This window comes from Antechinus flavipes, chromosome 5, assembly GCF_016432865.1.
Source record: "Antechinus flavipes isolate AdamAnt ecotype Samford, QLD, Australia chromosome 5, AdamAnt_v2, whole genome shotgun sequence".
NCBI classification, from domain to species: Eukaryota; Metazoa; Chordata; class Mammalia; order Dasyuromorphia; family Dasyuridae; genus Antechinus; species Antechinus flavipes.
In genome coordinates, this window is record NC_067402.1 from 147,017,549 (window position 1) to 147,041,494 (window position 23,946).

Below are 23,946 nucleotides of genomic sequence, written 5' to 3' on the forward strand. Positions count from 1 at the left end.
ACAAACATTTTTGCACATATGGGTCCTTTTCCATTTTTTGATCTCTTTGGGATACAGGCTCAAAGGGTATGCACAGTTTGGTAGTCCTTTGGTCATAGTTCCAAATTGCTCTCCAAATGCTTGGATCATTTCACAACTCCACCAACAATTCATTAGTATCCCAGTTTCCCCACATTCCCTCTGACATTTATCTTTTCCTATCATTTTGGATAATTTGAGAGATGTGAGGTGGTTAGGTGAATTCTTTTAATTTCTATAATCTGGGGGTTTTCATTTGGGGATCTCTTTCAGGAGATGCTTGGTGGATTCTTTCAATTTCTATTTTACCTTCTGGTTCTAGAATATCAGTACAGTTTTTCTTGATAATTTCTCAAAAGATAATGTCCAGGCTCTTTTTTTTTATCTTTGCTTTCAGATAGACCATTGATTTTTAAATTATTTTTCCTAGGTCCATTTTCCAGGTCAGTTGTTTTTCCAGTAAGATATTTTTTCTTCTATTTTTTCATCCTTTTGGTTTAGTTTTATTGTATTTTGATTTCTTAACTTAGCTTTCATTTGCTCAATTCTATTTTTAAAGAATTATTTTCCTCAGTGAGCTTTTGCATTTTCTTTCCCATTTGGCCAATTTTGCTTTTTAATGCATTTTTTTCCTCATTAGCTTTTTGTATTTTCTTTTGCATCATTCTCATTTCTCTTCTCAATTTTCCCTCTGTTTGTCTACTTGATTTTCAAACTCCCTTGTGAGTTTCTCCATGGCCTAAAACTAATTCTTATTTTCCTTGGAGACTTTGGAAGTAGGAGTGAGTATGTGTCTTCCTTTTCTCTATAATTGAGTATGTGTCTTCTTTGTCTCTATAATGGCTTTCTATGGTCAGAATCTTTTTCTGTTGTCTGCTCATTTTCCCAGCTCATTACTCAACTTTTAACTCTCTGTTAAAATAGGGATATGTTTCCATAGTGGAGGGTGCACTGTCCCAAGATTCCAGAGTTTTGCGCAGCTGTTTTCAGAGTCCTTCTAGGGACTTGTTCTGTGAATCAGCAGTGCCACGAAGATCTGAGCATGAGCCCTGCTCCAGTGCCAGCAAAGAACTAGCTGTTCTTCCCACACACACACACACACACCCACCTGTGGGAGAGATCTCCTGGAAGCCACTGCTGTTGCTACCACAGTAAGCTGTCAGAGCCTGATCCTGGCTTTCTGGGCCTCCCCTCACTCACTGGGATGCCAAATCTTTCCTGCTGAGTCATCCTTGGCATCTGTGGGCTGAGAGGGCTGGCGGGGCCTGCACTGCTCTGCACTATGGTTCCAGACTTGCCCCAGTGCAACATATCCCTCCTGCTGACCTTCTAAGCTGCCTCTGGTTGAAAAATTGTTCCACTTTGACTTTTTGTGTATTCTGAGGCTCTAAAATTTGTTTAGAGTCATTATTTAAAGGTATTTGGAGAGGTTTAGGGGACAACTCAAGAGAGTCCTTGACAACACCACCATCTTGACCAGAGAAATAACTTTAAATAATTACTTTCCAATAATTCCATTTAGCTTCTTATATATCTAATCCTATTTTTGAAATATGTGCAATTTTTCATGAATCTTAATATCTGAAAATTTGTGTTTTCTATTTGCATCAAATCTGGGGAAAATATTTTATTTATTCCTCTAGGGAAATTCAACTTAATTAAAATAATCAGATGCAACTTTTAACTTTATATTTTTATCATTCTAAGTATTGTTAGTTTTTTCTCTGGGTGACTGGATCTTTCTGTAGATTGTCAGGATATCTTCAGGTCCCTTTTTAAAAATAAACCTTAGATCTCCCTTTTCTTGATGTGGTATATACAGAGGCCTCCTATTTGGCCTGTCCCCTCCTTTACTGCAGGACCATGGGATCTTTTCATATGACTTGAGGTTAAATTGAAAGCATGAAGTGTTTTGCTTTGCTTTTTGTACCTGAAGCGCTTGATATATGCTTTTTCTTCCATTCACTCATTCATTCATTCATATTGGTACTAAAGAAACATAAACCTCAACCAGAGAAATATATTAAAAGAATTAATCAGGAACACACCGTCTTCACATATTCAGTTTTAGAAAGTTTCACAGTACCAGAGACTTTTCATTATAATAAACAATTACCTGAATTTGTTTAAATATGTATATGAACATATTGTGTGGGTATATATGAGTATATTTAAATTAAGAGAGAAATAAAGAACCTAATAATTACCACCATGTTGTAGACATGGTGATATACAAGGGTTAACTTATTTTCAAAAAAGACTTTTATATATGAGATTATAGATTTTTCCCATTCACATGAAAATAATTTCCATTTGCTTATTAATCACTTTGTACTTTAGTAAAACTTTGTTCCTTTGTGAATTATTCTACATTGTGACCATGGTTGTAAAATGCTATTTGGAGATTATATAAATGCTTTTCAAATTCTATCAGAGTTAAAATAAATTCTAGCCTAAGTACAGGAAGAAAATAACATTTTCAAACAGTGGATTATAAAGTGCCATTAAAGCACTAGATGTTATGAACAATTTCTTAACCAACAAAAACTTACACAATAGTTTTAGCAAAAAGAACTTCTATCATGGACTGCTGAAATGAAATTGCCAATTAAATGGAGTACTTTTTCCTTTCTTTATTTGGTAACTTAAGAAGTCAAAAAAGAAATGATATTGATTTTATCACAAGGACTTTTTACCTAAGTAGAAATAATCCTACTTTAATATGGAATATACTAAAAATTAAGGAAGTTGAGAATTTTATATTATAAGGCAAGGGCAGGTCCATAAAATCTATGAGCACATGTATGTCTCCTTGTTTAAAGGACAACGGACAAACCCCTGACTATGACGCTCAATGTTGGAGTTTTCTCTGAGTAAATGGCCTTCTGGGACAGGAGATGATAGATTTTTGTTTTACAAGCCATTCTTTTGTTGTTTTGAATGAGACATTGCCCTTAGTCCCCTTTGTCCATTTCCCTATTCCCATACAGAGCAGTATGGTGCAGTAGAGACTGCCTGCATTTCTGGGATGGGAAAAGATGCCTGTTATTCACAAAATCTCTTCCTTCCTTGATCCAGCAATGGTTGCCCTAGAATAGGGAGGAAGTGTGGGGGAATGGAAAGAAACCTTGGAGCTAGGAAGATGTCAGGTCAGGTCCTACTTGTGGCACATATAGGCTAAGTGACTTCGGCCAAGTCACTCTCTAGACGGCTCTTTAAAGCTTTAGATTACAGAGAAGATGCTGACCTCCATTGGTAGAGGGTATGCATGTTGCACATAATAAGGCACATAAGAAATGTTTGCTGGCTGACTGACTGACTCACATATACCAAAGAAATACAGATCCAATACCTTTATGTGCTTGCCCAGGACCCAGAGAGTAGAGGCTCTCCAGGTATGAGTAACATCATCACTGGAGATTGCCTCGTGCATGATCCCTTAAAATTAAGTCAGCACAAATAAGCAATATCAATAAATTGTCATTAAAATATCCATGATTTATCAAGCCCATGTCTGATAGGTCCCATAGAGAGGAAGCCTGTTGGAATCCTTACTAACTGCTAACTAATTAGAGTTGATCTAATCTTACAAGAAGATTTTGGCCAGAACCTGAAACAAGATACTAAGTAGAACTAATTAATACAAGGCTTGTGTTCACACCTTTACTCATTGGAGTTCACAAGTATGCTAGCTTCACAAAGTAAACTTTCTAACTTCAAGGGAGTTCACACCTCCCTTAAAGCTCTTTGGGCCAGAGAGCACTATGGGAGAAAACCCATAATCCCATATTCACATATGAGGCGAGACAGCCATTCCAGAATACATTTTTCCTCTTGGCTGGCTGGTGGCAGACAAAGAGTTTTCAGAGGATAAAGCTACGAGTGGAGAGTTCAGTGGACAACCAGATTCATCTTCATCTCACACCACTGTAGTTGGTGGCTGGGCTCCCCAGAAGGAGACAAGAGAGACATTCCATCTCTGTGTTGGTTGGAGGCTGAAGAAAGCAGAGGCAGAGGCTGAAGGACAGAACCTTTGGATTTGGAGATACTTGGAGGGCCCTAAGCTAAACCGGCTGTGTTCTGAGAAGAACAAGAATTCCAACATTTGAACTCATAACAGAAACCTATGTATTTGAGCTATCTCTCTTGGTAGATGTTTATAGGCAGTTTTCTGTCTCCCTATTTTTTTTTAAGTTTTAAAGGCTCTCTCTCTCTCTCTCTCTCTCTCTCTCTCTCTCTCTCTCTCTCTCTCTCTCTCTTTCTCTTTCTCTCTCTCTCTCTCTCTCTCACACACACACACACACACACACACACACACACACACACTTCCATACACACCTGAATCCACAACTGTGGTAAGAAAGCTCATTATCTAAGTTATCTTAGTTAAATCAGATGGTTCTTGGGCTGAAGAGTTTACTGAAGAACTAGCCTGACTCTCTACCCAGATTGCTTGCTTTCTTCTTTTGCTGCTGTCTCTGGGGACCTTTCTATTAGGAGGAGAGTAATATATTTCATCATGAGCTCTCTGAGATCCTTATTGGTCATTATACAGATCAGAGTTCCCAATTCTTTCAAATTTGTTTATTTATACCTTATTGTTGTCACAGTATAAGTTGATCTTGTTCTGTTCGCTTCATGGTGCATTAGTTCACACAAATATTTTTAGATTTCTCTGAAACCATCCCTTCATTTCTTATAGCACAATAATACTCTATCATATAAATATACCATTACTTGTTGAGCCATTTCCCAATTTATGAGCAATGCATATTCCCATTCTTTTCCACCTCCCACTCCCCAAAAAGCTATAAATATTTGTTTGTATATCTTTAGTTAGATTTATTTTGCTTGGAACTAAACTCTCTCTTAATCTGCCTTCCGTCTAATGTCTTTTTCTCTCTCTCTCTTTCTCTTTCTCTCTCTCTCTCTCTCTCTCACACACACACACACACACACACACACACACACACACACTTCCATACACACCTGAATCCACAACTGTGGTAAGAAAGCTCATTATCTAAGTTATCTTAGTTAAATCAGATGGTTCTTGGGCTGAAGAGTTTACTGAAGAACTAGCCTGACTCTCTACCCAGATTGCTTGCTTTCTTCTTTTGCTGCTGTCTCTGGGGACCTTTCTATTAGGAGGAGAGTAATATATTTCATCATGAGCTCTCTGAGATCCTTATTGGTCATTATACAGATCAGAGTTCCCAATTCTTTCAAATTTGTTTATTTATACCTTATTGTTGTCACAGTATAAGTTGATCTTGTTCTGTTCGCTTCATGGTGCATTAGTTCACACAAATATTTTTAGATTTCTCTGAAACCATCCCTTCATTTCTTATAGCACAATAATACTCTATCATATAAATATACCATTACTTGTTGAGCCATTTCCCAATTTATGAGCAATGCATATTCCCATTCTTTTCCACCTCCCACTCCCCAAAAAGCTATAAATATTTGTTTGTATATCTTTAGTTAGATTTATTTTGCTTGGAACTAAACTCTCTCTTAATCTGCCTTCCGTCTAATGTCTTTTTCTCTCTTTTCTCTTTTCCTTCCCATTTCCCTGTTGAATAAAATATATTTCTGTACTCAACTATGTGTTAGGTACCTTATATATGTGTGTATATTTTTCTCTTCTTTGAATACTTCAGGTGAAATAGAGGATGTGTCAGTTGCTTCCCTCACCCCCTTCTCCTCATTTGTATAGCTGTATACTTATCCATCCTGATAGTGAAATAATTTCTCTTTTCTCCTTTTCCCTCCTCCCCTACTATATTCCTCTTGCCCTCTTTCTATTCCCAATGTTGCAATTCAGGGATAGAGGGGTAGCCCCCAAAATATATTGGGGCTCTGAATTGGTGTCATGAGTGTCCCAAAAGAATTTGGAAACTTAGATAATTTCTAAGTAAAGAGAGAAAGTTTTATTAAAATTTAATGCCAATTAAAAAGAGCTGAATTCCAAGAGAGTAAGATAGCAAAGAGCAGAGAGGTAACAAGTTGGTAAATTGATGGGGAAAACAGAGATAAAGTTGAGGAATATAGAACAGGAATAAATCAAACAGGATAAATGACATGGGAATTAGGCTCACATATTGGTAAGAAATTTGGTAATGGGGTCTAAAAACGACCCCCCCCTTTCTTCTCCCATGAAACTAGTAAGTGCTCATTGTTTGAGTCCAGATGTGAGACTTTTGGATAACAAATTAAACTTCCTTGAAGAATAAAGACACCAAGTCCAACTCTTTTTGATACACATTCTCTAAGGTTGTGTCACATCACTCCCAACAGCTACATTCCTAAATTGACTACATTATTTCCAGGGCCAGGTAGCCTGGGGCTTATTACCACAACATTCCTCGGGACTACACCACAATACTTAAGATCCTCACAACAGAACCATTCCCAGCTCTTGTTTAATTAGAACCTTTCTATGACCCCTGATGATGATAGAATTCACAGATTACGGAAAATTGATTTTCATCTAGTCCCTTTAATATTTATTAATTATGAATTAACTTAACAGTATTTCAACTTCAAAGTTTTTATGCAGATTCTATTCAATCTTTTCATTAGGAAGGTTCTCCCAATTTCATTAAAATGCATTTTACCCCCTGTAGTTTTACTTGCTAACATTTTTGGGTCTAAGCCAATGATTTTGACATTCATTTGACTTCTGGAATATTATTTTATGATTCTTGCCCTTTGTATTATCTGTTGGTTCTATCATTGTGTTTTCTGACAATCAAATACTGAGTTTTCATAAATCAAAGAAGTAGCATGGTTGCAGATTGCTGCAAATCTTGAAAAAGTACTAACCAGACAGATTTAGCATAACTTAATTCTTGGACTTTCTCAATTATAAATCTTGATTTGCATCTAAACACTGAAGACATGATTGGGCACAGTCCTGGTATCCAGTTGCTGTCCCTATCCCCATTTGGGTTCTGAGCAACAAATCTGCAGATCTGCCCTTGTTCTGTAGTTCCTACCCCGATTACTTGCCCTTGGACTGAATTTGTGATTGGGGTTAAGAAAACTAACCCACTATGGTTTCCTCATAGTTTTCATGAACAAAACTCAATATGATGCTCTTCTTAAAATTTTTAAATTAATTTTAAATTAAATTAATTGTTTTAATTAAAACTAAAATTTAAATTTAGTTTAAAATTTTAAACTAAAAATTTTTAGTTTTGGGGAGAATTGGAAAGTATTACTTCATTCTTCTCCACTATCCTTGCTGCTGGTCCTCTGATACTATTTTTAGAAGACATTTTTTTTAATCCAATTCTGATGTTTTTGCTTTGTTTTTGAAAAGTATATTATTATAATAGGCACTTCCTTAACAGTGATTTTTTTAAAAAAACCAAAACTTGGAGAATTTTTTTTCTTTGCTTTTACCATTATGTAATTTTATAAATACATGTCTTAATGAATCAACATGACACGAGCATTTTTCCTTGCTGCTATCCTGCATTTTCTCTCCAAGAATACTTCTAATCTTATCCACTCCAAAAAATTTGAGTTATTAGGTCTTCTAATGCAATGTCTACCTTTTTTTCCTTTATTGTTATCTTCTGGGATCCAAATTAGCCAAATGCATTTCTTGTTATTTCTTCAACTTCTATATCCTATATATTTTTGGGAACATCTTACTTTTTGCTTACTGTTTTTTTTGTTGTTGTTGTTGTTTTGTTTTGTGTTTTTAGTTTTGTGGTTTCTGGATTTGTTCTTCAATTTAATTTTCTGATGTATTGATATTTTCTTGACTCTTATTTTGTAATTGTTGATATCATTAATGTTTTGATTCATGTATGTTATTTTACAATTTTGCTGATCTTTCATCTAGTAACATTTTTCTTAAAAGCTGCTTTATATTATAGTTGTTTACTTTGGTACTTCTCCCATCTTTTCCACTAACACTTTAGCTAAAATTTGTGAAAAAAAAATGTCCCTTAGATCTATTATATTACAAAATTCTTTATTATAGAGTTTCCATTTGGGGGGTTTTAGTTTTTATTAAGGTACTATGGGAGTGGCACTGTTTCTTGGACTCTTGAACCCATTTGGGTTTTTCTTGGAAAAGATACTGAAGTTGTCAGCTATTTCCTTCTCAGCCTATTCTACCTGAGGCAAAAGGGATTATATGATTTGTTCAGGGTCACCTAGCTAGTAAATATTTTGAGGCCATATTTGAAGTCTTCTCAACTCCAGGCCCAGCACTTTATCTGCTGACCCAAAGCTCTGCTCAGGATAAAGTAGAAATTCCTTTATTTTGTATTTAGCACTTTTTACAACCAGGATCCAATCTATTTTTCCAACATCACTGAAAAGTATTTTCCTTCCATCACTCTATATAATCTTACCAAATATGACTTGCTTTTTTGTTGCTCAATATCCTCCATCTCCCATTCCTATATCTGAAATGCATTATTTTTACCTTAAAGAATTCATCTTTCTTTATGATAACAACTCAAACTCTATCTCCTACATAAAGAGTTTATGTACCCCCCCAAATGCTAGTATATTCTCTCCCAGAGAATCTTGTATTTAATTATGTTATGTATGTAGATGTGTATAATATGCATAAATATATATTTTAAATTTATATTTGTGCTGCATGTATTTTATATGTATTTGTTGCCTCCCCCATTAGAATGTAAACTCATTGTAAACTGTGATTATTTCATTCTTTTTACTTAAAATCCCATTAATTAGCACAATGCCTAGCATAGAATAGGTGCTTGATAGATTGTTTGATTGATTACTACATACAAAACCTCTTTACAGAATCTATCTTTCTTTTAATCATATCCTCACAGAACCTCTTTATTTATTACTTGGAATGTTACAATAGTCTCTTTTTGTGAGGGTAAATGAAAGGTAATTGGGGTTAGATGACTTGCCCAGAGTCACACAGCTAGTGTCTGAGTCTAGAGTTGAACTTGGGTCCTTCTGATTCCACAGCCAGTGCCCTATTCACTGAGCCCCCAAATAGCCTCTTAACTATAACTCTCTCTACAATACATCCTCCATATAGTTGTCAAAATAATACTCCTATAGCACAGGTCTAACCATGTTCACTGTGCTGTCCAAGAAACTCTAGAAGCACTCTCTTGTCTCTAGGATAAAATACCATCTCTTTTGTTTGGCATTGAAAGCTCTTCCTAATACAAGTTCAGTCTACTTTCCCACACTTCTCACCTGGTGCTCTCCCTCATATAATCTGCATTCTAACCAACTGACCCACTGGCTGACAGTGTCTGTCTCCATCCCTGTGTCTTAGCTACCTTCTCATATATGAAATAGACATCTGCAGCTCAGATATTGTACACATTATGTTATCTCTTATTGTCCTTTCTTGATCTCATCAGCTACTTCTCCCAAATTCCCTTGTGTTTACTCTGTATATCTTTTATATTTACTTGTGTTTACTCTGTGCTTTTTTATATTTATTTGTATGTTTACATACTGTTTATTCCTAAAAAGTGTAGTTTCCTTGAGGATCAAAAGACTATTTCATTTCTATTTTTGTATCCTTGGTGCCTAGTATAGTAGCCAGCCTACATAGATATTTAATAAATGCTCATTGATGGAGAAACAACAAAATGTTCCTGAGCCTTGCATGCAATGTTTCAGTTCAACAGTGTGGAAAATAATGTCTCACAAGACTTGTACATACAGCTCAATACAGTTCCCCAAAATTTGAAGTTCAGATATTGCAGATATTTCATATATTATTATAAAGCAAGATTTTTCTTCTTTTTTGCCCTTTTGTTAATTTGTTGTTCAGTTATGTCCAACTCTTTGTGACTTCTTTGGGGTGTTATTTTGGAGTATTTCTTTTTGGTGAAGATACTAGAGTAGGTTGCCATTTCTTTCTCTAGTAGATTAAGGTAAACAAATTAAGTGTCTTGCTCAGGGTCACATAGCTAGTGAGTGTTAGAGGTTGTATTTGAACTTAGGTCTGCCTGACTGGTGCTCTATTCTCTTTGCCACTTATCTGCCCAATCAGTGTTATATCAGTATCATTTTACAGAAAGAAATAGGTTTTTCATATAAAAGCAACAGATAATTTCAGATTACCCTTTTATTTTACAAAATTTAAAAGATATGACATGAGAACATTTTAAACACTGAAAAATAATCATTTTTACAAAATCTATCAACTTTACTCACAGATTTTTTTCACTTTTATCTTAAAATTGTATATCACAGCTAAGACTGATATTGAGTAGCTATGCAAAAACATGGAAAAGTGATTAACAAATTCATATTTTAGCTTGCCTTTTTTACATTTATCCTATTATTTCCTCACATTAATATGTTCATTAATCTCTGTCACTAAAATGTTCATTTTTCCAGGTATATGTGACTTTAACATAATTTTCATTTTCAAGGCTCTAACATTAGTCAGTATTTTATGGAATACTAGATGTCATCAAGATTGCTTACAAATGACTTTTCCTTCATGACAGAATCACACAGTAGTTAACTGATGAATTAGATAATTCCAATTCCCTGTATGTGTATATTAGCCAAAGTTAATTTTTAATGGTACCATGTATAGTATCAGTAATGTAAGTTTAAATTATGTACTCACAATCAAAAATTCAGAAAAGATCTACTTAATCTTTTTAAATTGAAGAATAAACTGAACTCTTAAGAATAGAGGTACCATGCTTCCTAGAATCCTCTGCAATGCATGGATAACTTAAACTATATTGTGACCATAGCATAACTAAGGAACCTGAAGTCTCATTCAGTGATGCAGTACTTTGGAGAATAAGATATCACTTTGGCCAGCCCTAGTTTCATTTATTCTCACCAAAAAAAAGTTGAGGATCATAATATTGATATATTTGAATAAAATCTGATGCATGCCTTTTAATGGGCAATTCTTCACAATAGTAAGTCTGAAGAATTTTGTGAGAAAAGAAGCAATGTAGAAAAACTCTGGAAAGTTATGAAAGAAGATGCCACTTTTGCCCAATAATAGAAGTTAAAAGAAAATATTTCTTGAATATCTATACACAACAGTAATCTACCAAATTAGAAGTGTAACAGTGAATTCACCATGAAATCAACATTATTTGCATGCATACAAGCAGATTTTTGACAAAGATATTTTCATCAAAGGGTATCTTCTATTACCTGACATCATGTAAAATAACATACATTTATTTAGTAAATTCATTCATATATTAGTTGCAATAAATACTATGATTTTTAAAATCTTAAATCCCAAACTACCTATTTTACAATATTGGCATTTTAATGTAAAAGTAGATATAAAAATTAAGCAAAATATAAAAAACATTTTTAAATCCTTTTAAGATATATTTCCTTAAAATCATTCACTAGTTGTCTATATTTTGGACATTGCTGAGCTTCATTTTCCACTAAAAAAATTCTTAATTTTACATTTTAAAGTTAGATACATTGTGGTTAAATACACGATCCCCATGTTTAGCTGAATATTAATTTGTTAGTTTATTTATTTCATATAATTTGGAACAAAACATTTTCACTCTTAAAGTAATGGTTTTATATACCATTTTTAGCTAATGTAACTATGAGCTGAATGTTTGGGAAAATAAATTGTGGTTACTAGAAGGAACTATGTACCCTATTCTATGAAAAAATAATTATAAAGCAATGAGCAAAACTTGCAGCTTCATTAAATATAATTTGAATATTTTGCTATCAAATTAGAAAGAATTACTGAAAAATGTAAAAGCAAATGTGTTTAGGCGGATTCTAATATAATACAGAGTGTGTTACTGTGGCATTTTGGGGGCACTCAGCACATTTTATTAGGATATCATTGTTGACCTTTCAGATTCATATAGTTTCTACAATAGCTAAGTTATGCATACTGTTTGTTTGTTTGTTTGTTTGACAGATTCCATACAGTATGATGTATGTGTTCCAAACTAACAGATTAATTATAAAAATTCCAGAGACTATGTTTTTTTCTTTCTCTTTTTGAAAGAAATGTTATACTAATCATGAACAAATAATACATAGGTTAAATCTCAACTATATATGGATATATATGAGAGACAATTTTTAAAAACTTAATTTTCTATGTGGCAAAACATTTTATTACAATGTCACAAAGAAATAAATTTGACCTTCAGAGTATTTTGACTTACATATACTTCATTTTCCCTTTCCCTAAAAAACCCTCTACCAGTAGTCTGGCACAAATAAGCAACCTTAAATAAAACACCATTGTGCATAGTGAACAGAGAAAAGACTTTTTTTTAATATTAAAGTGCTTTTTAGTATCAAGCATCTAACAAGTTTAGGAACAGTGAACAGATTGTCTTTAAACAGTGGTTGTCAAGCCATATTATTTCCAAGTGTTTTTATGGCTTGCAGATTTTAAAAAATGTTAAGAAGTTCTCAGAAAACAATGTGAACATTCTTTCATAACATTACAGAAAATCAGGGTCCATAAGTCTGCTTAATAATTATTGAGGAGATATACTAGATATAGAGTCAGGCCTTATTTAAGAGAGAAAATTCCAGGATATGTGTTATTCCCTATAGGGAAACAAAAGGAGTATCAGAATCACAGTTTATTCAGTTTTTAAACAGTGTAACTTAAGACTAGAAAAAGTTTGTGCATCAGGAGTGTCTAACATACCCAGGCATAGCTTACTTGTATTAAAACAGGCCATTTGGATGAAGAAATTAATAGTTCTAATTGGCAAAAATATAGCTACTATCTCTATAAATGAGATATTTCATTTGAACAAATATTGATTAATTAGAATTGTAAATATAATTGAATTAAAATCTAAATGTCATTGTTTCCAAGTATAAATTTGGATACTAGCAACAACAATAACTACAAAAACCTTAAGATTTTCACAGGAACTTATTACTATCTTTTCGTATTATTTAAAATACTATGTCTGCTTTAAACTATTGGAATGAGATATATTTTTGTTCATGGAAATGGTTTTAAAATTAACTTGTAGAAAATATCAAATTTTATATAGAAGGCAACAGGGAACAGAAGAAAAAAAAAGGAGAGAAGAGGAGAAGGAAAGAAAGCGAAGGGAAAGGAAGAGAAGGGAAAATGCTGAGGAAAATAATTAGATGAAAACCTGGTAGAATGAATAGTAACTTATGGTGCAAGGAATTTTGGCCTAATCATCATTTTTGCCCTCTTGAAAGAATGTTTAAAGCCATTTGGTACACCAGTACTCATGCCAGGCCATGTACCCCAATAAATCCCATTGAAGACGCCTTTGTATTTTTGGTGATAGTATTTACCATTTAAGTTCGCAGACAAACATGCATCAAACCACCAACCAGAACTATAGTAAAGCCCACAGTTTCCAGAGGGGTACCTATCATGATCTTTGTCTGGGGTAGTGAAAAATTTAAGGTCATGATTATAATGTCTATTGAAATGCAGAGCATTTCCAGCAGTACCACTATAATTGCCGATATGTAAACGGTATTTGAGATATTCATTGGCCACATAGAACTGGTCATACAGAGCATACAATTTGACACCATTAAAATCTTCAAGATCAATTCTAAGGACCATTTCCTTACTCTTGGTCAGAAGGTGAATTTTATCATTACCTAACCAGAACTCCCTGCTAAGATTTCCAAAGCCATTTTTGTAATCTTTCCATGTTCTGTTGAAGCTAGTACTGCCGTCTAGACGATTCTGCATTACTGTCCAACCTCCACCCATGGTTTCCATGTCACAGTAAACTTCAAAGGTCTTATTTTTTGGATCAGGTGTAATTTTGTAGATTCCATTGTTCTTTTGGCCTTTCCCATAATAATCCCAACAGTCTTTGTATAGTAGATGTTGAGTAATAGCGCCTGGTAGGGCAAGAGAGAAAAGAAAACTTATTTAATTGACAAGTATGAAGTATACTTACAAAGAATTGTGGGTGGAAATAATTTATGGGCACAAGAATATAGTTTGATCTAAAAACTAAATATTAAAGAAGGAATAGCAAAAATGAAATTTTTACATCTCTCTGTGAAATTGACTCAAACTGATTTATCCTAATTCTACAAAAACCCTTTTGTTATTGTTGTTTTACTTCTTTAGTCGTTCCAATTGTGTTCATCTCTTCATAATTCCATTTGAGGTTTTCTTGGCAAAGATACCATTGGGGCAGAAGGTAAATAAATGAATTGGGAAATGTCATGCTATGGAAGCTAGAGACTGATAATTGTAATTGTACTAAATTATGGTAACAAAAGTACAGTTACCCTATGACTGTGCACAGACTACTCATGGAGTATTGTCCAGATTTGTATTTTCTTCACACTGATTTTAATAAAACTCTCTGGGTGCCACATTTCATGAGTTCTCTTCCTCATGGGGTCATCCTCTGACAATCTTGCCTAGTAGCCTAGGAATATGTAAAGTGACTTCAGTTGTTTAGCAGAAGTTTAAAAAGTTCAGGTATGTCAACCTTTGTTTGTTTGTTTTTTTCTTTTTTGACACTACTAAGTCTCCTGGAAATGTTTCAAGTCCTAACCATGTATTGATAGGACAATTAATAAAACAAAATTCTTGTATTACATAAAATGTCTATAATAATTAACCAGACTGATTATAGAATAAACTGTTCTTTGAGTGCAATTCTTACTTGTACTGCATCAATCAACTGCTAAATGTTAAGTGTCTGAGGGTAGATTTGAATTCAGGTTCTTGACTCCAGGGTGAGTACTCTATCTACTGCTACCTAGTTTCTTTTTCTGGTGCAACATAATCAAGTAATCTAGATTACTTAGATTTTGTCAGAAATTGGTGAAAAAAATTGAAATCCACTACCAGCCAACTTTTATGAAAATTGATGGCTTCGGAAATTAGATAAAGTTTTTGTTAGGTATATCCACATGTTATTGATATTCTTTTAAAGCTCAAGCTATATTTATCTACATATACATACACATATATACATGCATTTATCTTTCTATATGTAATATATGTATATATTTAAAGATAGGAATCCTTTAGTAGTATTTCAATTACAATCTAAATTATTCTAGATTAGAACCTCATTTTAATATTATATGTTATGTCATTTACAATAGAATGTGTCCCCAAAAACATCCCTCAAGATTCTGACATAGCAACTTAAGGGATCCTGATGCTTCCTATGTTTCTTCCGGGAAGCCCTTATCCCCATTCTTTAGGAATCCCTTTACTGAACTTTTCCCCAAAGAATATACAGGAACTGACTTTGGCAGGGACCCCAAAATGTTCCCTGGACATACACAAACCCCAAGAGTATCTATCCTGCTGGCCCTTTTTAGGGGACTCACAGTCGAACTACAGGTACCAGCTACCATTAGAATTTTCAGGAGCTACCAGAACTATCATCTGTGTTAGTCCCAGAGTTCAGGTGTGAAACCAGAATCCCCAGGGAGACCAATACCTACAATTTCAAGAAGTCCACAATTAGGCATATGTCTGCTAGGGTATGGGTGTAAGGTATTTTATGTTTATTCCTAGTGATTCTGGTATCACAACTATTGATGGCCATAGATACCAACAGTGGTGGTAACTCCTAAAGAGACCTGATGTGTCTTCTTGGAAGTAGTAATGTAAGCTATATACTTTTATTTTGACTTCTGTTAAGTAATTTAAAAGAAAATTTATTTGAGACATCTAAATAACAAGGTAAAGTTTCGTTCTAATGATTAAGCTTAAGTAAAATTGATTTTTGGGTGTGTGTGTGTGTGTGTGTGTGTGTGTGTGTTTTGGCAAGGCAATTGGGGTTAAATGACTTACCTAGGGTCTCACAACTAGCAAGTGTTAAGTGTTTGAAGTCACATTTGAACTCAGGTCCTCCTAATTCCAAGGCTGGTGCTCTACTCCAAGGTGGTGCAGCGCACCACCTGACTTCCCCTTAAAGTTAAATTTATTTTGTAATATAATCTTTCAGTTGTGTTTCTTTAATTCTATCAAAGGATTTTTTTTCCTTTTAAAATGCCATAGTTCTGGCCAAAAAAGAGAGATAGAGAAAGGATAAAGAAATCAAAATACATGTTAGTCCAAGAGTCTTATTTTCACTATAAAAATATCAGCTGCTTGCCAAAAAAATCTCCACTTAAAAGGATTATATGCCATTAGGAAATGTTAATGTGGAAAGACTTGCATAGATATGAATTCACATAGTTGTTTTTATTCCTCCCATAAAATCTCTTTTCCCTTTGATTCTTGTGGTTATGTAATTTTGGACTAAAAATTAAAAATCTGTCAAGGATCCTTGATCCTACTTAAAGAATTTAATAAATAGCAGTAAAAAATTCATGAAATGTCTCTAAACTGTTAAACAAAACTTTAAACATTGATATGGATTTTAAGTAAATCTTTATTAATCACACTGATTAAATATATTAGAAAAAATAAAGCAATCACAGTGTATCTGTGGATATTTTTCATTTGCTTTTATATCATATTAGCAATCATGTTAGTGAGAATTCTGTACAAGTTTTCATTATAGAAATATATCTGTGGATATTTTCATCTGCTTTTATATGATATTAGCAATCTTAGTTAGAATTCTGTATAGATCTTGGTACAGAAGTGTATCTGTGGCTATCATTAGCAATTTTATGTTAGTGAGAATTCTGTACAGATCTTGATACAGAAGTGAAATTCAAAGTGCTCTTTAGTGGCTCTAATAAAATCCAGTATAATTCCACGTACAAATCAGAGCAATACTCTTATTTTCAAAATTGCATTAGTTTTTGTATCTTAACTTGGCAGGCATACACAAAAAGGTTTATATAATTTATCCTTTTTACCATTGTACTTCTAGTTTTATTTTCAATATGTTACTTGCTTTCAAATTTCTTGATCTGTAAAAACATATGATAACAATGCACATTTCACATACCAGAATTTGACTGCAGTCCTGACAGGTTTGAACACCTAGATGAACATCGACCGTCCAAACTATTCACCACAGATGTCAGATTAGCCACTTTGCTGTCAACATAATTTTCTATGTTGTTCATGTTTACCAGATTCAGATTCTCCAGGCGACCGTGAAGTGAATTAATTTCATCTTTGGCATCCTTCAGATTGGAAACCAGCCTACTAACTTCAGTCTCCAATTCTTTAATTCGGTTATCACTCTCCTTTTCAACAGCATCTGTGTTGGGCTGCAATGGTTCATTTCTTCCCATTTCTTGGTTATCATCAGCTTGCAGTTTGCATTCTTGGCAAGATTTCTTCAGATTATTTACAGTTTCCTTGAGATTTTGAATGTCTTTAAAGACCTGCTCAATCATGCTGAATGACTTGGGTAGTTGGATGGTCAGGGAAGGCAGATTCATCTGGTAGGGACACTCCTCTCCTTCCTCACAGTGTCCACTTGTTTCCAGCCTCACAGGACAAGCAGCATCAAATTTTTCTTCTTTAGTTGCCTTTTCTTTGTCTTCCACTGCCCCGGCATTATGAAAAGCGGGTACAATTGAGCTCAGTAAGTAAAAGTAAGCTAAGTTCATCTTGGCAGAGGAACTCGCCCAAAAGGGAAGTCTGGAGACTGGAGCAATTTTAATAGAGACAGCTGCCTGTGAGGTATCAGACTGAGTCAGGGCTTTTTGTATTCTCAGAAAGGGGTGGGACAGCTTGCATCACAACTTTCAGAAATATTAACAGCAGAGGAAGAGTAGGTAGTCCTTACCAAGTGGAATTTGTCAGTGCATTTAGTACTGGTTCTTAGCCAAAGAGGTTTGTTCCTCACAGTGCACTTGCTTTCTGCCCATGAATAGTGAATATACTTTACTTTTACGTTTGAGAGTGTGAACTCAAATAAAATTCTTGGGCTTTAAGAAGTGATTTAAATAGTTTGGAAGCAGTTGTTGAATTAGGTTTCATTTCAGTGCATTTTTTGAAATAAAAAATGAAAACAATGTTAGTAAACTAGATGGTTTGAAATACAAGATAAATATGAAAAGGATCAATGCAACCCTTTTTTCTGAGAAAAGTACATTGTCATTTTGTTTGGCCTTTCAGGTAAAATTTCTAAAAACTTTATAATTTTTTTAAACACTAGAATGAATGACCCTCACAATGAGCTTTCATTTCACCCATTATTACCTTAATAGTAACTATATACACATACAAATCTGTTGCATATATAATATATAATGTATATGTACATCTATATATTATATATGCTATGTTTACACAATACATATATATATATATACACATTTACACAATACACATATACATCTAGCTATATATTATTATATTACACATATACATACATATAGCACTCTAAAGATTTGGCAAAGGAATTTGTATTCATTATTTCATCTGTTCCTCACAACAACCCTGTGAGGTAATCAATTATTTTTATCCCCATTTTGGAGATGAGGAAATTGAGCCCAAAAGAATTAATTGATCAGGATCACATAGATAGTTAAAAGTTTGAGGTGATATTGGAATTTCCAGAGCTTTATCTTCTCTGCCATGTTAAATAACTGAGTTCTACTCTCTGTTCTCAATACAGATTAATATGGCAAATTTTATTTGAAACCTAGCAAAAAAACTTAAGGCACACTTTTGCCAAAACCGATTTCCTTTCCAAACTTACTCATGTCAATAGCCTCAGAATCTTGGAATCACTTTTTTTTTTCTTGTTCCTCTTCTACCCTCCCTCTCAGAAGTCTTAGTAAGCCTTTTTAAATTTAATAGTCCATGTCTTCATGGAGCTTTGGGGGCAAAACAAATGTATGTAAATATATGTGGAATATATACAAAAATGCACAATAATTTGGGGGAGGAGGGCATGAAGATATTGGGGAGGAGATCAGATAAAATTTCAGGTAAAGGGGGATGTTTGAATGGAAACTTGATGCAAAAAGAGATTCAAAGGTAATGGGATGAGCATTTTGGCATATGGGTAAGATTAAGTTTTTTGCATGACAGTATGCTATAATGATCAAATAAAATTAAAATATTAATTTAAATCAATTTATTAAAAATAACCCATAAATATCTTTATAATTTATGGTGTATGTTCTTAAAACTGATAAAATTTCCTTTCAAGTTTGCCTTTGCCTTGCTTTGCTTTCCTAATACTTAATGTTGATTGAGTGATTGAAATAGAAAGAGGGACAACACTTCATTAAGCATTCACTTAGGGAAACAAATTTAATGAAGATGTGAGAACAATATTAATGAAAAAGTACAAAAACTGATCTGAGTAGAAGAGAAGATTCATATTAGACAGTAGTGGGAAATAAAATTAGAGAGGTGGTATAAAGTGAGATGACAAAGGAGGATTGAAAAGTGGGCACACTGTTTCTTGATAATGAAGGAAATAGCCATTGAAGGTTTCTTAGAAGAGGATGGAAAACAGTAATAGAGAGAAATAGATATATAGAGAAAAAACAGTCAGCTGAATAGATTGAAGATGGAAGTATCAGGTAGGCTAAGTAGAATCATCACCATAATATGGGTGTAAAGTGACCAAGGGCCAAGAAGAAGAGGATAGAGAGGAAAAAGCGGTTCTCAGACATTTCTAAAAACTGAGTTGTTTCTTAGGAAGTAGGATATAAGGAATGAAGGAGAAAGGAAGAGCAATAATCATTTCAAGATTTCTAGCTTGGGAGAATAGGAAAATATTTAGTTGGGAAGAAGAACTTGTTTGAGAAGGTTTTAAACACTTTCCAGGAATTTGCTCACTAGAATCAGCTACTGTTCAGGTCCTACTTAAGCTGCCCACTATAGCCAAGTATCATCCTACCCACAAGAGACAATCTTCTTTGATTTTTCCTGCTTTCTCATGGGACTCATGGAAAAGCCCAGAAACAAAGAAAGAAAAATGTATTGTGTGAGCTAGCAGCATGTACAATGATAAATATTCCCCTTTGTGGTTGACTGGATCTTTCAGCTCTGTAGAATCACCAACCTATAAAGTTACTTGCTGTATGCTGGGATTACTCTTGTAAAAAGCCTTTCTTTGTGGAATGCTGGTTCTGTGACACAAAGCTTGTGCTGACTCCTGACATTTATCACTCACTCTTCACTTACTCTCATATCCATACTTGTCCTGTTGTCCACTAGAGTTCTTGAATCCTGATTTACTATGATTCCCAGGATGTGTATCTGTCCTCATCTACTACTATTGGCCTTGGGGTGGGGGGGGTTCCAACTCACTTAATACGGGCTCTTTGCCCTGAAAATAAATCAGTCTAGCATTAGCACTTGTTGAAGTTCTTTTCAAAACCCAAGCAAATTACCTAATAGTTATATCTACCTAATGCGGCCATAAAGTAATGAACCTGTTTTCTACAAGGTATACATGAAACCTTTTCTCTTTGCTTTAAAGTCATACCTTGTTTAGTTCTTTTCTTCCATAGAAATTAATTCGAAATCATACACAGCAGAAAATCTACACATTCCTTGGATCAAGATCTTGGAATAAGATTTCATTTTCGTTATTGGAATCTAGAGGAAAAAAAGAAAAAGGAAATTGACTTTATGGGGGCAATATTTTCAAAAAGGAAGGATTGTATCCTTTGAGACAATCCTCTTTATTTACATTTACAAGTATTGTTGACAATAGTTTTTATTGCCCATAGTAGTAAACATATTATGCTGATCAAATAATATTAATTTTAATTTTAAGCCAATTTATTAAAATATGTTATAACAATAAATGTCTTAATTGTTGCTATTGTAGGTTCTTAAAACTGATAAAATGTGCTTTCAAGTTTTTCATTTTTGTATATATTGAGCCTGGTTTCCACTTTAGTTGTAATCCTTTCCATGGAAAAACTTGAAACAAAGACTTGATTTCATTGATGATTTCAGTATTCTATGGAGAGGGGAAAAGGAGCCTGATAAATTTCATTCTGGTGAAAACTGAAATAATAATTGTTAGACTAGAGCCATTCTTGCATCCAGTTAGAAGCATGTCTTGGTTCCAGAATAACAAGGGTACACATCCAGATTACAGAATCTTCTCTGGTCCGAACTACTCTGGGATTTCCAGTAGATTTGTGCAGATAGGAGTCTAAAGGAGCTAGAGGCCTTTAAAATTAGAACATATTTTGTCACTATATAAAATACTAACCAAAAGACTCAGTATATATCAAAATTGAAAAGGATTGTAGGTCACATGATATTCTTATGACACAGAGATCCATAATTATACCTTTCAGAATTTGAGAGGCACTATTAGTATGTTGGAATATTGGAATGTATGTCAACAAATTTGATTCCATTGAACAATAAACTCTATGTTACTTGACTACTATGTGTTTGATACCTTGCTACTACTAATCAATGGGTATTTCTTAAGCACCTATTATTATATGCCAAATCTGGAAATACAAGTGCAAATAATGGAACAATCCCTACTCATAAATGACTTACATTCTAATGATGAAGACAAGTGCATTTATTTGTGTGTATATGTATTATGTGTTATACATAAAGTGAAAAACATACAAAATAATTAAATATAAGGCAAGTTGATCAGGAAGAGTTTCATGCAGAAATATGGAGGGAGTATATTCTAGGTTATTTGAAAGCCATTGACAGATGTTCTATTGGAAGGAACAGAAAGAAGGCAAGTTTGGCTGAATTGCCAAAGTAAGGAAGAGAGAGTAATATGCAATGATGCTAGAAGAAGTGATTTGGGTAAGGAATAGTGGGATTTTTCTCTCTTGATTAATATTTTATTCATTTATGCAAAAATAGCAGCATTTATTATACATGAAGTATATCTTTTCATAACATTAACATCTTCTTCCTTATATCAAAATATAATGGAGGAAGTGAATTACAGAAAACCAAAGTTGTGCCTAATTTGCCCCGGTATGTATACCTCAACTTACCCTCCCAACAATGTACAGACAAGGAAAATTTTATAAAACTCCAAGGTTCCATCAAATTTCCTACTATGAAATTGCATAGACTTAAAAGCTAATCATTTGATAACATGTTTAATATAGCTAAAACAGATAAACTAGATTTAAAATTCCTTGAGTGTAGATAAATCCTCCAGGTATAGTTTATTTAATCAATAGGGTTTATATAAGAGCAATAGGAAGCCACTGGAGTTGATTGAGTAAGGAACTTGCATAGCGCCACTTAAAGGAAAACTATTTTGGCAGGAACAGGTAGGATGAAGTGGATAGACCTAAGGCATGGAGACTAATTAATTTTATTGCAACATTCTAGAAGAAAGTTGATAAGGGTCTGAATTAATGTGGTTGCTATGGGGATAAAAGGGGTTCAATACAAAAGATGTGGATTAGAAGCAACAACCAATGGCAACCAATTATATATAGAGGGTGAAGAGAATCAAACCTGAAGTTAGAAGACTAAATGGGTGGTGATAAATTCAACAGAAATAGGGAAGGTTGGAAGAGCAGGTTTGGCTGAGTTTCCATTTTAGATCCATGTTGAGCTTAAAATATCTTTAAAACTCTAGTTTTAAATGTCCTGTTTGCAAATGGTGGTGTGGGACTGAAGCTCAAGAAAGCTATTGTAGCTGAATATATGGAGATGAATAGAATGCATTCACCCATGGATGCATAGAGTAGATGCTAGTGAAATCCAGATATTAACAAAAGAAAAAATATAGAGAAGAGACCCAAAAAAGGGCTTAGGACAGAGCTATAGAGAAAGCACAATTAGGGAGCATAATGTAGATGATGAACGAAAACAGCTAATGCAGATAAAAAGGGAGAAGAAAGTAGTGTCACGAAAATCTAGAGGATAGAGTAAGAAGGAGCAAAGAGGTTGTAAGATGTTCTAAGAATCCAAACCGTGTCAGGCAGTTAGATGGTGGAATAGATAAAGCTCTGGGTCTAAAACCAGGAGTCATCTGGCCTCAGACACTTGTGACTCCAGGCAAGCCAATTACCTCTATTTGCCTCAGTTTCCTCATCTGTAAAATAAGTTGCATTAGGAAATGGCAAGCTACTCTTTTACCTTTACCAAGGATCTTTACCAAGACAACCCCAAAATAGGATTACAAAGAGTCAGACACAACGGAAAAACAACTGAATGATGACAAAAAATGGTCTAGGACTTCATTTCCTTCCTATAATTTTAGAGCCTGTGAAATTCCTAAGCTTTTAAAATTTAACAAATTTGGAAAACAAAATGTGTTTTTTCCTGTCATTAGCTGTAACAAAGTCACAGCTAGGTTATTTCTCCCTATTATGTGACACTGATTGAGCTTCATCAAACAACTAAAGTGGGCTGTGAAATCTATAAAAGTTATTATATGAATCTCTTGAAGTTCTATTCCTCATACTCTGGAGAGATTGCTGATAATATTTTGGATTATATGTGTAACTGCCTTTACAAAGAATCTGGGAGTTATATTTCTTGTATTTAACAAGAAAAGAAGCTAACTAAAGACCAGAACTGGATAAGGTAAGGATTTTTTCCCAGTACCATTGAAGAAAGATTTTTCCCCCCAAGGGAGAAAATCCCACTCTCTAGTACTGATATTGACATGTCTTCTCTTCTTCATCTGGAAAGAAATTCAATTTCCAGGTCTTTGCTGATGAGTTAGAAGTTACTACAATCTAGTGAGTTAAAAAAACAATCATTGGTAAGGATGTTATTGAAAGGGTGTAATCTGGGATTTCTCTCTTTGGATCTATTTTTTTGAGCAGATTAGAAGGCTGTTTCATATAACGTTGGGAGGAGGGTCGGAATTGGTTTCTATTGATTCATTTTAGACTTTGAATGTCTCTTCTCCCTTGGGTTTCTTCAAATCTCAGCTAAAATCCTACTTTGTACAGGATGCCTTTCCCAGTTCCCCTTAATGTTAGTACCATTCCTTCTGGTATTTATCTCAGATTAGATAGATAGATAGATAGATTAGATAGGACCTATTTTTACTTATTTGTTTGAATGTTATCTCCTCATTA

The 23,946-nt window shown here is 34.0% G+C and overlaps 2 protein-coding genes across 2 annotated transcripts in view; one reads left to right on the top strand and one right to left on the bottom strand.

Moving 5' to 3' along the window:
• CCDC146 (coiled-coil domain containing 146) overlaps positions 1-23,946 on the top strand; it is a 178,466-nt gene that overhangs the window by 37,952 nt on the left and 116,568 nt on the right. The window lies entirely within an intron of this gene.
• On the bottom strand, positions 10,106-17,614 carry FGL2 (fibrinogen like 2). The gene is made up of 2 exons (XM_051962025.1): positions 16,929-17,614; positions 10,106-13,887 (listed from the first exon to the last, which is right to left on the bottom strand). Exons 1-2 carry the CDS (start codon positions 17,539-17,541, stop codon positions 13,172-13,174), a joined length of 1,329 nt encoding a protein of 442 aa, XP_051817985.1. The 5' UTR covers positions 17,542-17,614; the 3' UTR covers positions 10,106-13,171.